At 44.2% G+C, this 15,745-nt stretch overlaps 1 protein-coding gene across 3 annotated transcripts in view; it reads left to right on the top strand.

Moving 5' to 3' along the window:
- ptprfb (protein tyrosine phosphatase receptor type Fb) overlaps window positions 1-15,745 on the top strand; it is a 132,863-nt gene that overhangs the window by 51,017 nt on the left and 66,101 nt on the right. For all 3 annotated transcript variants that reach the window (XM_083690360.1, XM_083690361.1, XM_083690359.1), the window contains exons 3-4: window positions 5,682-5,827; window positions 8,806-8,947. In XM_083690360.1, the coding sequence (XP_083546486.1) occupies window positions 5,682-5,827; window positions 8,806-8,947 (288 nt within the window). The remainder of the gene's footprint in view (window positions 1-5,681; window positions 5,828-8,805; window positions 8,948-15,745) is intronic.

The following is a 15,745-nucleotide window of genomic DNA, read 5'->3' as shown; positions in this document are numbered from 1 at the left end:
CAACACAGAAGCGTTCTGGGTTCATGTTAAGCCAGGGGCTGTTTGTTTTTTTTCTCGGTCCCTACAGTAACGTAATTTAATCCCCCCCCCCCCTTGAGTGCGTCTGAGGGAGAGTTTAACCAATTTAGACCTCGGGACACGGGGCGATGGGGGGGTTGAAAAATATGAGAACAATGGCGGGGAGGTCTCCCAGGGAGAGCTAATCTCGATGAGGCAAATTAATAAGGTCAGTGGGGGTCGGACAGGGTCGCACTGTGATGGATGACGTAATCCTAAAGTGGGGTCCCTGAGTGAGTACCCATACCCACCGCAGCAGCTGAGCCCCCCTATCCCTCTCCTGTACCCCCCCCCCCCCACACACACACACACCCCACCCCACACCCTCTTCTGCTGCCTCCCCCAGGGGAACATTTAGCTTTTTTCCCCACACTGGGATGTCAATGACAGGGGCCAAGCCAAGGTGACGGCTGCCCTTTAGCCAACAGCATTAACAAACCCCCCTCTGCCTTCCCTCTACCCCACCCCCTCTGCTTCCACAGCCGTTTTAAGAGACAAGTTGGAATTTACATTACAAAGGCCTCAAACTACTGCATATACATATTCAAGTCACACATTTGAATTGTATTTTCTTCTTTTCATGCGTGTTTTGCATTTGAGTGACTCACTGTTGAAACATGTATTTGTTCAGCGCCGCACAGACACATATATATCTGCAACTGGGATTCTTTCGCTCCATTTCCAAACAAACAAAATTAATGCAGGTTCCAGGCTCCATTTCCCTTTTCATTCTTAATGAGAGGGATCTTGATGAAACACAATGAATGAATATGTTTGTAGCCCAAGGAATTCAATTTTGTAGATGTTGGCTCTGAGGGTGTCATACATTTGAGGAGCAAACCCCCATAGAAGCATCCACTGAATACACATAATTGCTGTTTTAGATAAATCTCTCCCATATGTACTGTATCTGTATCTATTACTCGCTTCACCTGTTGTTGTATTGGCCATGATGCCAGCGATACATTAGTCATTCTCAGAGATACAGAACCATGAGGCTCCAACAAACAATAACCCTTTGTTCTTCAGTTTAGACGCCATTCAACTAGGGAGAAACATCGCCACGAGCTTCTAGCTATGCAGCCTGCCATCATTGTCTCTGTGTTTGGTCTTGACGTCGCTTCAAGCTGGCCACATTCTTTTTTTTTTTTCTTTTTTCTTTTTTACATAAGATTGTATGACTCAGTTGTTGTCTTGAGTAGATAACTTGGAGAGAGATGGTACTCCAGTATGGCTGTCTCCTTTGTCTCGCTCTTCTCTTTAACCTGATATCATGTTGACGTGGGGAGCCACAGGTAATGAGTCATGTCTTTGAACAGGCAGGGAGGGTGCCAGTTTAAATGCCTGAAGTAATGCTAAACCTCAGGCCTGTTATCATATGATACTACTCACCTACCCCCTTATTACCACCATCATCTATGTCTTTATCATTAAAGGGGAACAAAGGAACATTTATCCTCACATAATCAAGAACAAAAAAAAAAAACACTTTATAAATACCCACCCCGGCCAAAATGCCCACCCCAGCGATATAAACGTTACTTCAAAGAATTACATGTACTTTTTCCTCAGAACAATAACTAATTGTCAGTGACGAGTGAGATGGGGAGATTCTGACTCGGGAGAGCCAGTACTTCTTAAATTTATAATCAGCTTCTGAGGATGAAAGGTCCATTAATGTAATGTTCCTCACGTCGGGAGGAAGAGAGGAGGGTATAATTGCACTCTGAGTTTATGTTCTTCTCTGCTGTCTTCAATAATTCAATGAGGGCCAGAGGGGCCAGACAGAAGCTTTTTTTCTTCTTGATGGTCCACCAAGAGTAGGCTGAGAAAGTTTGATGTGTTGTTGATTTTCTTTGCACTGTGTTCCTTTTTGGGGGCAAATATCCTAATGAGTGCTTGAGTACTCCAAACTGTTTGAGTACTTGCATATGCTAGTGCTTATCTATAAAATGGAGGCTTAGATAGTCGCAAATACACAATGTTTATAGGATTAAACAAACAGGCCAAAAAAACACAGTTGATTTTATCTGGGTAAATAACTTGCCAGGCAGACAGCTTTATGTGGAATTAATTGCAAGCAAGCACCGTGCTAATGGCCTGAAAACGCCTTAATGGAAGCGTTCCATTAAAACAACCACTGCTGATGCCATCAGACAAATTTCCACTAAGTGTGTGAGTGAAAATGATAACTTGCTAATCCATTATTAATAAGAATTAATGGTTTGTGCTCGTGTTCGTATCGATCCCTCGTGCTCATACTCAATAGAGTGGCTTTCAATGGGGCGCTCTCCTGCAGATTTGAAGAATCCACTAATTGTTGGTCTTGCCAGCGCTGTTCACTCTCCACATCCATTACCCTGCTCTCCCAGAGCCCTCAGCCTTGTGAAAGGAGAGAGCCACTGTGTACAGTAGCTGTCTGGGAACGATGCCATGGCCCTGGAGTTGCTCTGCTCAGAGGAGGACACAATAATGGGAAGTAAATAATGATGGATTCTGTGGCAGGCCTCTTCACATATCCAATTTATTTGTCTTGTGAACCCCACCTATTCTTTCCCCCTACACAGTCTCTGAAATATGACACATTTTCAATTGCCTCATTCCTCATATACAGTACTGTACCCCAACACCTTCACCCGCCCTTGTTCCGCAGATGCGTGATGGGAAAGGTGAAAGGTTAATACGTGTGTTGACAGGTGTTCCTGGTCACCTGTTCCGACACCTCAGAATTTGTTTGGTTAAGAACAAAAGGGCTGTAACAACTGCATACAGCACCGTAACCTGGGAGGTCAGGAACTCTGGTGCCTTTCATCTTACCAACGACCTCTGACCCCACCGCTGCCGCTCCAGGCATCAGGTTAACCTGAGAACACCCCACTAATCCTCTCTCTCTCACACACACCCACACCCACACCCACACACACACACACACACACACACTGCAATGAGGGGCCCATAATGGACTGGCTCAATGCAATCTAACTGAGGGATCTATGCAGATTTGTCAATAGCCTGACTCGAGGCCAGATCTGATCTCACAAGTCAACCAACTGCCGGTGTGCCTTTCTTCGTTCTTAGTGAGGAAAAACCCGCCTGTCAATGATCGTAAATGAGTGATTATTGGCGAATGGATAATCTGAGCCCTGAAGGGGGGTTTAGGGGCCAGTGTGGATTACAATGGCTGCCTATCATGATGGGTGATCCTCTCCTTAGTTGAGAGGAAAAACCTCAAAATAAAAATGCAGAATTGTGAGTCGTGTGTGTGTGTGTGTGTGTGTGTGTGTGTGTGTGTGACAAATCAAAGCTTAGAGAGAGAGAGAGAGATTCCTCCCCATACTGGCTGTTGCTGGCTGAGTGGAGGGTTTGGGGAGGTAGGCCTGTGTATGTATGCATGTGTTTTTCTAACACATCTGCCATTATTTTTCTTGTGACGATGGCATATCTGACAGCCAGGAAATGGGACAAGAGGGAGAAAAAAAATAATCTGAAGCCTGGATTTTCTTCTCATATTAAAGGCCTGACAAAGCCACCAGCTGAATATCCTCAACTGTCAGTCGTAAAAAAACTAACTTTAGGAATACAATGAAATATCCCCTATGCGTAGTATTTAAAACCTAATGGTAACCTCAACCATGAGTCAGAGGCAACTTTGGGTTCACCGTTGACGTTCGTGGGCTGACAAGCGGGTGTTTAGGCTACTGTTCCAATGTCCACACTAGCATACCACTTAAAATACTTGGCCAATATGTATGCTAGTGTTGATTTTGAACGGAACCATAGATCAAGGACAGACATCCCCCAAATGTGGTCTCTCTCAAACGGAGTGGTCTCTGGAAGTCAAAGTTCAACGATCAGGATTGGGAAAGATAGATGTGAGCATGTTTAAGAGGATTAATACTGCGAGGATTCCCTAATGCCCTCAGTGAGAATGTGTTTTCGGTTTTGCCCAGTGATCCTTCGAAATCCTCCCATTCCCCCCCAGACCCCTATCTGTCCATTTATGTGTAGTTGGCACTGTACAGGCTTGAGCTTACTGTAGCATACGTTTACGTGCTTTCATTTGAAGCATGTGCCCAGATCTGGTTAATGCTTCCTGATCCTAGCTTTTAGCAGGGGTTCGGGATGGGAAAAGTCCCCACCACGCTGATCAACTTTTAATGGAAACGTTGTAGACAGATGTTACCTAAAAGGGACTTCTTGGAAGTCAGGATGATGCTAATCAAGCCTTGAGGCTTTGAACTGTTTTATGACACATGCACGCGCGTTTGTGCGCACACATACAAACAAACTAACACACACACACACACAAATATATTTTTTGGGGGAAATTCAAAGTGTAGGCTATGCATTAGGCTTCTTGCCTTGTTATTTCCTTCATGTTCTGTACAGTTACGTGCGGCTGTCATCCTTGTGAGGAGTTGACAGGGTGGGCCTATGAAGAGGTGTATTATTATGCCATGCCAATCAAAAGCCTTTCCCCGGGGAGAGACAGGTAGTAAATGTCATTTAAATGTCAGATCTGCTACGATGGTGTAAGGGGTCAAAGTTGTGCTGGCTGGATGTGTTGGATTAAATTGAATACACATCTAGCCACATACACACGGGCACACAGATGTAGGAAAACACTGCCATGCTGGAGAAATGGAGATACACACGTACACACTGCACGTACTACTCTATCATATCTTTGGGTGTATCTCTTCTCTCTCTGCCCACACAGCTACAATCTCACACCCACACACAGCCATTGTAAACCTTAGTGTGCTGTCTGAGCTGTGGAGCTCAGATGTCCTCAGGCAAGGACAGCCTGTGCTTCTGTCCTCTTCTCCCTTCCTCTCCTCTCCTCTCCCCTCCTCCCTTCCTTTCCTCCACTTATTTTCTCTTCTCCTCTCCTCCTCTCCTCCTCCTGTCAGCAGCAGTAGCATCACGCTAGGCTAGGGGTGAGGTGACCCTACAGCCATAGCCAAGGCGAATGCTAAGGCATGGGTCTGTCTAAAGGAGGCGCTGTGTTATGCTAACTTGATATTGATTCTGTTCTCTCTTCCCCACGTTGGCCTGCTGATCTCTTGTTAGCACACGCATGAAAGCAGCAGAACATACAGCGGACGCAGCCGTCAGTGCGTGTTCCCTAGCATGTTCCCTAGCGTGCGCTTTGCTGAGAGAGAAGTTACTTCCCACGTGTGTACACAGTATAATGATTCACCTCTTAGTGTGTGACTCTGTGGGAGGGACCTGTCATTAATGAGGTTTAGGTATATCTAGATTCTAAAGTCGCCCCCTCCTAGATCCAATAATGCTGGAATAGGGGTGTGTGTGTGTGTGTGTGTGTGTTTTGCCTGATATTCTCCTTTTATATCCTGTTCACATTTAGCTGTAACACTTTCAGAGTGTTGTGTATAGAAAGCAGGGGTGAAAAATTCAACGCCGCACAGGCCAGCTTACAAATACTGGAAGCTTCTCTCATGATTTAGCTGCAGGTGTTAGTAGCCACAATGAATGTGAGCTGTTTTATTGTCTGCTTTGTTGTCGAGTAAATGATATCCGTAGATAACCAGTTTAACATGGCTCTGTGACCATAGCACTAACATCCCCTCCCTCCCTCCCTCTCTCCCTCCTTCTCTCAGGCTTGCCAAGTTTCGTCAAATCCCCTGAGGACCAGACAGGCATCTCAGGCGGAGTGGCATCGTTTGTGTGCCAGGCAACTGGAGAACCCAAGCCCAGGATCACCTGGATGAAGAAGGGCAAGAAAGTCAGCTCCCAGCGCTTTGAGGTGGGCATGCATGTTTACACATATACAGACAGACAGACAGACAGAGACACAAACAAGGATAAGTTTAGTTCTTTTTTTTTTTTTTTTTTACTCAATCTCTATTTTTTTTTCTTTGTGAAAGGGCAAAGCTCCCAGTATAGAGATTATTAAGATCTTTTCTTGTGGCGAAAAAAAAGTTGTGGCGATCCAAACTTTTTCCGCAATGTTATATTCCATTTTGTGTACAATTCTTTATGTACAACATCTAAACGCCTGCATCACTATACTGGCCGCTTTTGGACCCTTTGTTCATGGTTGCACGTGTGCCCCCCTTTCTTCCAGTGAAGACTGATGAGGGTATTGTGCCCGCAAGTTTCTCAAAACCAAGCGAAATTACAACAAAAGTGTGTGATTCCTTCTACAACATGTCATTTACATCAAAACTAGAGATTTGGTTCCCAAAAATCGGAACTTACCCTTTAAGTGTAGCTTGACGACCTTGCTTCTCTTTAATCCTTTTCCCCCTTCTACTTTCAGTAGTCTGCTTCATCTATTTTAATCTCTAGTTTTCAGGCTCATCTTTTTTCCACCTTTCATTCCCCCATCCATGGCCTTAAATGCCTTACATCTCTGCTCTCTTTTGAACCTACGTACAGTGCTGCTTGAAAGTATGTGAACCCCTTGTGCAATTATATCTATGTCTTTTTTATCTGACATAACAGGTTCATATTTACCAATTCCATATCTTGGTTTAGAGGAAATCCTGCGTGTAGTAGAAAAAATGTATTATAAAGATATAGTGCAGGTGCAAAAATAAGTGAACCCCAAGTTGCATTGGTTTAATCAAGTAGGTAAGTAGAATCAGGTGGGTAAATAATTGGGTACCAAAGGAACCAATCAAAGGAGAGATCTTTAGGAAAGAGTTTGGGCGGGACTCTGATAAATAGAGATAAGAAACCTGGTCAGTTTTGTGTTACCCATACAGGTGAATGCAAAACACACCATGCCAAGGAAAGGAGATCTCAGAGGACATCAGGAAGAGGGTAGAGCACATCAGTCTGGGGAAGGCTATAAAATAATCTCAACAAGATTTGAGCTCCATCAGTCCACTGTGAGGCTAATAATTTACAAATGCATTTAACATGACAGAAACTCGGCCTAGAAGTGGACGCCCTTCTAAAATATCCACAAGAAAAATTATAAATCAGGCAACCCAAACATAGCATCTAGAGATTTTCAGACCTCCCTTGCTGCATCTCAGGTAACTGTGCATGCTTCAACAATAAGAAGAACACTGAATCAAAATAACATTCATGGGAGGGTTGTTAGGAAGAAGCCTCTGCAGTCAAAAAAGAACCAAAATGCCTGTCTTAACTTTGCCAAAGACCACCTGGACAAGCCTGAAGGTTTCTGGAAGTCCGTTCTTTGGACAGAGTCCAAAATTGACCTTTTTGGTCACAATCAAAACCACTATGTTTGGCGAAAACCCAACACTGACTACCACCAAAAGAACCTTATCCCAACAGTCAAGCATGGTGGTGGGATTGTCAAGATTTGAAGCTGCTTTTCCTCCTCTGGACTTGGACAACTCCACATCATTAAGGGAACCATGAATTCTGATACCAGAAGATTCAGAACATCAAGCCATCAGTCAAGGAGCTAAAGCTGTGCTGAAAATGGGTCTTCCAACAAGACAACGACCCAAAGCGTTGAGATACTGTGGCAGGACCTGAAGCGGGCAGTTCATGCCAGACACCCCTCAAACCTCACTCAATTGGCTGAGTTCTGTAAGGAAGAGTGGGCAAAAATCCCTCAAAACAGATGTCAGAGACTGATTAGTGGCTATATGAGACGTTTACTCCAAGTTATCACTGCTAATGGAGGCGCCACAAGCTATTGACGGAAGAAGTTCACATATTTTTGCACACATGAAATCTGAGTTTTTGTTAAATAAACTATTTTCGTGAAGTAAACAATGAAAATATAGCATATTTTTTTGTTTGTGTTCTTTATTTGGAATGTCTTTATTACGAATTAGGGTTCAGATAAAGATTTAATAATATTTTATTTTATACAAAAATAATGAACGTCCCTGTAGGGTTCAAGATTCAAGATTCTTTATTTGTCACGTGCATACAAGTATACAGTGAAATGCAAAAGTGACAGGGTAAGTAAGGGTTCACAAACTTTCAAGCAGCACTGTATATGAACAACCAGAGTGACAGCAGTAGGTGTGATCTCACATGGGTCCTATACTGGTGAGGCACAGTAGGGTTAGTAGAACCCTCTTCATCACATGCACACACACACACGCACAAGCGTGCACACACACACACATACACTGCTGCGCTTCTGTTATTGTGCCTGTCGAAGACTGTACCCTATATATCCTATCCTTCACATGACTCTATATCTTCTCAGTACAGGAGACATCCAGCTGAAGAAACGGTTGGGAACACTTAGAACTTAAACATGAACCCTTCCGAAGTCACTCTGGATTATAAGCTTTAGCTAAGCAAAGAAAGGGAGTTTTATTAATTATGTTTATTCCTCATACCGGATCTTTAACGCCTTATGCCAATCACAATGTGTGGAATATGACATGCATACTGGCGTATGGTAATATAGGTGCACTCTCTGTGACGCCTAGATAGCACAAAGGATATGTTTCTGATTGTGAAGGCTGTGTGTGCAATGTGTCAGGGTCGCGTGGCGTTCATTCACAGCAGTAATTCTTCCTTCTTCTAGCATTGTGACTGCCATCGGCCCTTGGTCCTAGCTTAGATTACTTGTTGTTATGATGACTGATGGATAGGTGATTCACTTACTTTAGACAAATGTATTTGTTGTAAGTCGCTTTGGATAAAAGGCGTCTGCTAAATGCCAAAAATGTAAATGTGAATGTCGAACATCTGACGACATCAGAGGGACAGGCAGGCAGGCAGGCAGGGAGATCAGACGAGAGAGTGACATCCCGTGTCCTGTCCTATCATTGCCAGGTGATTGAGTTTGACGATGGCTCTGGGTCCGTGCTGCGTATCCAGCCCCTGCGCACACACAGAGACGAGGCCATCTACGAATGCACAGCAGCCAACAGCGCCGGGGAAATCAACACTAGTGCCAAACTCACCGTGCTTGAAGGTAAGAGAATCTCTTCCTCCTCCCTTCCTCTTGTTTTCTCTCTCTCTCTCTCCCCCCCCCCGCCCCCCCCTCTCTTTCTCTCTCCCCCCGTTCACTCTCTCTTTCTCTCACTCCCCTACACAAGCTGTTACTATTGAATCTCCTGTAAAACGCTCCCTGAAGCAATAATAATTTCTTCCATAATTCATACATGAACATTTGCCAGCCCTCAGGAGTTCATAAATTGGCAATGTCACAGATAGGCTGTCTCACGTCTCCATGCTAAACTCCGCTAGTTGTGTCACAGTAATTGGGAAGATTATCCTATAAAAACATACCTCCATCTCGGAAAAGGAGGGTTTTACACTATGTTGTCCTGAGGTTAGATGATAGGGAAGTGCTGCTGTGAATTCAGCCTGTGTGCGCAGCCACATCCCTCTGCTTGCTGGGGAGACCTCCTTCCCCGACCCTGCTGGGCTCATTCATTTGATTTGACTGGGCAATGGCCTTTTGCCCGACACCACCTGATTTCTCTGCTCAATTCGATTTTAGCTTCAGCTGAGTTCTTACACTAATTGATTGCAATTTCAACTTGCGGGCACTAGTCTCTATTTCATTAAAAATGAAAAGACAAGCGTCTTAAAAAAGATGTGGAGCCAGTGGGAGGATTAACTATCCTGAATCATAAGATTGACACGAGGACTGATCTCTTCTATTCCAATAATGCTTTTTTTCACCCCGTTTCAAATCTCTCATCTCTCTTGATGAATTTCTTATCCTTTTACATTTTCTCCTCAGTCAGATTTATTTCATGATATCAACTGGATTGCATAATCTTGCTGGGGGGGGACTTTTTTTCCCCCTGTGTACAGAGCTTTCTTGTACTATACAATGGCAAAGGAATGTGGCTGGGCACATGAACAAGTACCGTTAACGTGACATGAGCCACATGCCAGTAAAATGAGATTAATCACAGTGTGAGTGTTACACAACACTCATGTTTCAGACCTGGAGTCACTCTGTCTGCTAACAGGCTGTCTGTCAGTTGACACTGATCTCACTCACAAACATGTCTAGAAATGAACATTAACCCAAGACCTTATGGTGATCCCTGTATATGTAAATCATTAATGTCTGACCCCAGTCTAGAAACAGGTCAATTACTCTACAAGAGTTTTTTATCTGATGAAGACATCAGCTATTATGTGAACAACACAAAGGGGTTCTGGCAGGGAATAGAGCCTTTACTGTTTAATCATCAAAGTAGCGCTCTCTATTTTGGCCCTGTAGTCTAGAGCCCAGTGGATGACTGTACATCCTGGAGCATACACACACACACCCGCTCACACACACACACACACACACACACACACAGACGAGATATCGTCGGTTGAACTCTATTTTTAGAGCATTGTTTGTAGAATAGTGACATGTCAAATCCCCTTCCAATGAGCAGCGAGTGAAAACCCACGAGCACCAAAGATGCGGGTGATTGATGATCATGCTTTCTAACAACCGCGTAAAGGAACTGCCGCGCTTCTGTTATTGTGCCTGTCGAAGACTGTGTCCCCTATATATCCTGTCCTTCACACGTGACTCTATATCTTCTCAATACAGGAGACATCCAGCTGAAGAAACGGTTGGCAACACTTGGAACTTGAACATGAACCCTTCCGAAGTCACTCTGGATTATAAGCTTTAGCTAAGCAAAGAAAGGGAGCTGTATTAATTATGTTTATTCCTCATACTGGATCTTTAACGCCTTATGCCAATCACAATGTGTGGAATATGACATGCATACTGGAGTATGGTAATATAGGTGCACTCTCTGTGACGCCTAGATAGCACAAAGGATATGTTTCTGATTGTGAAGGCTGTGTGTGCAATGTGTCAGGGTCGCGTGACGTTCATTCACAGCAGTGAACACAATGATATAATGACGTAGTTTACTAAGGTGTGTACCGTGTGGGAGGTATTGGGTGTTGTAAGAGGATGTTTAAGGCTAGGTTTTCATTTAGCTGCCTAGATGGTACAGTCTGGGTGTGTCAGATTAGATTAGTATTGAAATGACAGTGATGTATGATAAGGTACATTCCTTGCTGTCCTCACTGAGGTGCTTAAAGGGATTGTTTACTACTGTTGATTTATTTTGACACTCCCATATTTGGATATCTGTGCTGTTGTCGATCAATCCAGATGATTTTAAGCGTGTTATCGTCGTTTTTTTTTAGAATGACGCTGGTTTATTGCGTAGCGGATCTGTCATAGGTCTGTTTTTGTCCTGGTGGGGTGGGGGGCGGGGGGGTGGGGGGCGGGGGGGTGTTAGGCCTCTTCCTCTCTTCACATGACTGCGTACACCCATGGCAGTGTGTAGAGTCAGGCGCATCACCTTGAGGGAGCTGTGAATGGATGTTTTCACACTTTCAAAGCAAGCGCCATTTCGTCATTCTTGAGTCACTTCGCAACTCGGTCACGCTGCAACGGCAGGACTCTTTGTTCCTGGCGGTTCTCACGCCCCGAGAGAGGGAGGTCATGCGCCCGTTTGAGCCCCAAAGTCAGAGCAACGCTTCCCCCGGGCTAGCGTGTGTGTGTGTGTGTGTGTGTGGTGATGATGATGTCATCAAATGCATACCATCGTAGAGAAGACAGACTTTGTGTAGTTTGTAGTTTCATTGATGGTTGCCATGCTCTCTGTTTGACCTTATAACTATGGCAAGACTGTGTGTGTGTGTGTGTGTGTGTGTGTGTGTGTGTGTGTGTGTGTGTGTCAGCTGCGTCCTGCTGAGCAAGGCTACTCCCTCCTCAGGTAATGATAACAGAGGTCTGACCTGCATGAATTAGTGATGATGCAGCAAAGCCTCACACCACCTCAGAGGTAGTCTGGTCTGTGGTGTTGGGGGGGGGGGGGGGGGGGGGGGGAGGGCTGTCGAGGAGGCTCTGTCCCTAGGTGAGATTTCTGTCTGCCTGTCTGTCTCTCTCTCTCTGTTTGCATAGACCGTGTGATAGTGGTATGAAGGGACGGTAAAGGGAGGTCAGGTGATCACCAGAGCGAATATGTGGCACATAACCTCAGTGAAGGTGCTGTTGTTCAGCAAGGCTATTGAATTGAATGTTCAGATGGAAGCTGCTTGTCTATTCAATTCATCAAGTATAAACCACTATTTGCTGAAAACACTAAGAACAGCTTCAACCTTGCCATTGTCACTTTTTCTTTGTCCATCCCATAGACCTGCTTTTGAGAGGTTATAATTGGACAGTTAGAACATCACAGGGTTTCACGATTTAAAAAGAAGAACTTGGAATTCAGAATGTCAAATGAGGTGCATTCCGTGACTTCTTTCTGCCCGTGTTCTCCTCTAGAACATTCTATTCCTCTGAGAATGGTGACTGACAGGCAGACGAGAGAGAGTCTCACAGAGCTGGAATGTTATCTAATGGTCGCAGATCAAAAGCCTCATCGTTAGAGGAATGTTCTGCTGTCGAAGCCTGATTCAGAACACATCACCTTGTCTGAGGTGTTTCATCCAGTGAATTTCATGCACCTAATGTCGAAGCATGTTTATTTTTTAAAAGGTCAACCGAAAAATCTAGAGAACTGTGAGCTAAACTATTTTCTCAACCAACACAGGCTTGCCCTCATTCTTTACGCCAACACTGATTACAGTACGTATCAATCTGTTCAATGTTCTGCCACTATTAATCCCTATGTACAGGTACTACCATCGATGTTCTTATTGGACAAGGAGTGATGAAATACTAAATTATACAGTAATTGATTGGCATTACATGCAATTAGTGGGGAAAAAACAGCCCATATTCCATGTCAATAAACAAATTATGGCATCACCGGTTTGGAAAGGGCTTTGTTTGTTTGGCTTGCATTATAGTCCCTGGCTGGCGTGGAGGCAGAAAATGACTGCGACACAATGCAAGTCATAAATATCTCAGGAGGCAGGCGAGTACGGACAACAACCTGACTGGATAAACAGCATAGAAATCTCATTGTGCCTCTTCCCAGGCAAGAGATAAGTATATACGGTGCGTATTTCTGAATGATATAATACCGCACACCTCGTTTCCGACAATTTAATCCTCGCCTTTTCTTTCCTACTATTCAAGTCATTCAATGAGCGAGGGTTTGTAATGTACAGTCGTATCGGTTTGTATTGACTTACTTGCTCATTCTCTGCGTGCGCTGCCTGGTGTCTGTGTTGGCTGCTCTTGGCCGAGACTGTGGTGTTTTTCACTTTCATTTAGCGGCTTCAGATGTTACTAATTGATTTGACAAAACAACTAATTGATTTGTCACGGGTCGTTTATTGAACGTACAAGGAGAAATCTAGTTGTTCCTATAGATGTTTTGCTTCACTGATTGTGTTTCAGGAAGCTGTATTTTGTGGCAGTGTAGTCAATAGGAAAACACACACACACACACACACTACCACCTCCTCTCTTCAGGTGTGGTCTCCCACTGTTTCCTGAGCACCAGTCTGACGGTCCGTGTCATAAGTTTAATTTCTCCCACCATCTGCTGGCTTGAGGCCCGGCGCCGTAGATCATAACCAGCCTGACAGTTACAAACTGCACCTGTCCAGAGACGCCTATTCCAAGGACTCACACAATATGGCAGGGCGGAATCATTCTCCTGGCCTGGCCACCCAATCTGCCTCCCCGTACCTCACCTTCAAGGGCTCTGGGGCAGGGGGGAGAGGCGATGCTGTCCCGGGTTAAAGTCTCAACTCCCAACTATCTAAGTCTGTCTGGTCTGTAGGATTTGTTTGAACAACAAATCGAATGAAACATTGGATTTGTCCATAGAACCAGATTTGTTCCAGGGCAGCTTTGACTCCTGTCACCCGAACTTGTCAATCAATCAGTTGTGCTCCTGGCAAACTATATCTTGGAATGCTGGGATGTCTGGAATGTGTTTGCTGTCAATGCCAATCGTGTCATTGGCTACAGGCAGCTTTAAGTCAATGAGAGAGAAGGAGAAAAAGAGGTAAAGAGGAAAAAGGATTGAAAAGTGGTAGATAGAGGAAAGAGAGTTTGACTGTTATTATGTCAGTTTTAGTGCACCCGTTTTTCTTATTGTATTGATAAGAGATTATTGGATAGAGAGAAATTTTCCTAGCAGTTTGATCATTACAATGTATCTTGGCTGTGATTTGTTTTGTTAATTATGGAACTATTTTTGAATTATTGAAAGGGAGTTGGCACTTAACTTGAATTTGAATTGTAACAGCCAAAAGCAACTGCACTACTGCACTATTGTTGACTTTGTTGACAAGACGAGAGCTATGTTTTGTATTTCATACATTAATCTGTTCTAGCTGTCCTTGAAAAACCTGACTTTGATTGGCATTTTCAACAAAGATTTGAGATGTGCTGTTGCACGTGATGAATCTACAATGTAAATATAGGCCTGAAAAATGCAGCAGTTTCAGAGGCATGCCAACACAAGCTTTAGAAGATTCTCTGAAGTTTCACAGGACGTGACAGAGTAGCATCATATCAGCTTGTCCGTTTTTTACTGCTTGCTATCCATAACTTTGTTTTGACTTGTCTCGTTTTGCTCATCTAAACTTTTCTACGTCAGTTCCTCCCACTCTCCCATTATCTAAATATCAAAGTTCTGAACAAACTACGCCATCACACTTTTTCAAATATTAAACTTTGATATTTAGATAATGCACTCCACGCACCACGTTTTAGGCCTAATACATTAAATGCAGAGGTGTCTATCCTCCATGTTCTCACAGAGGCTTTCGACTCTGCCAGGTGTCTGTAGCTCTAGTTCAGACAGTCACCACAGCTCTCTGGAATCCTGATTGAAAGCTATCGGGGTAAAACAACAAATACTGCGGCTCCTGCTGTCAGTTAAGAGCTAGCGCTTGGCTCTCTCACTCTGTCTGCTGGCAGGTGAAGTGGAGGGGTCCTCCTCCTGGGTGCCTGGGTCTCTGGGCCAGTGAGTCAGCGACTCCCCCTGGCCCTGATAGCCATGGATGGATGGGCCTGCAGTGTGTTAGGGGGGTCTAATACCCAGGCTCAATGAGCTGGCTAATGGGAGTCTCCCTCCCCCTGACCCCCATCCACACACATTTAGAGACCAAGCCCTGTAGACTTAACCACAACGCCTAGAGGGGGCTGTGCTGGTTTACTTAATGTCAGTGTTATGGCTGAGATTCAGGCTTGACATTTTCCTCATGTTATAGAGGCATTGTTCATATCTCGCTTAACTGTACTGTGGGGAATTACCCACGTGTCTGAGAGAATGTCTTTCGGCTTTGTATTTCTTTCTACTGATATCAAAGGCAAGGTTTTCTTGTGATATAGTGATGTTGACACGGGAGTTTTATAATGTACCTTAAGATGCATTGCACTGACATTAATATTTATTAAAAAAGTTAACGTCTCGTCTTCATAAAGATGCACTTTAGTTGACAGGCAAGTCGACACCGCCACGTTACGGCTGTTTTGAGAGCATGTCTACAGTGCAGCCCTTTGAGGCCAGGCACCCGGAGACATTTGATTTGGAGGATCTGTGTATTATTAATTATCTCTGACTGAGAGAATAAGTAAAGCCTGTCATATAAACCCAGGCCAGTGAGAATTTAATTAACCGAACCTGCCACATTCCACTACACCCACCGCCTTTCTCCGGACTCATAAAAGCCACCTCTATCGGCGGTAATTACGCTAAACATGTCACAATAAAGCACAGGCGATGATTAATTAGAATTGTTGCAGAGGATCAATGAATTTATTTGCAAGCGTCCCTTTGCTCTCTTCTGAGGAGCAAGTCCATTAACTGACACACTT

This window comes from Argentina silus, assembly GCF_951799395.1.
Source record: "Argentina silus genome assembly, chromosome: 18".
NCBI lineage: Eukaryota > Metazoa > Chordata > Actinopteri > Argentiniformes > Argentinidae > Argentina > Argentina silus.
The sequence above is the reverse complement of the archived record's forward strand: the minus strand, read 5'-3'. Positions and strand labels throughout refer to the sequence as shown.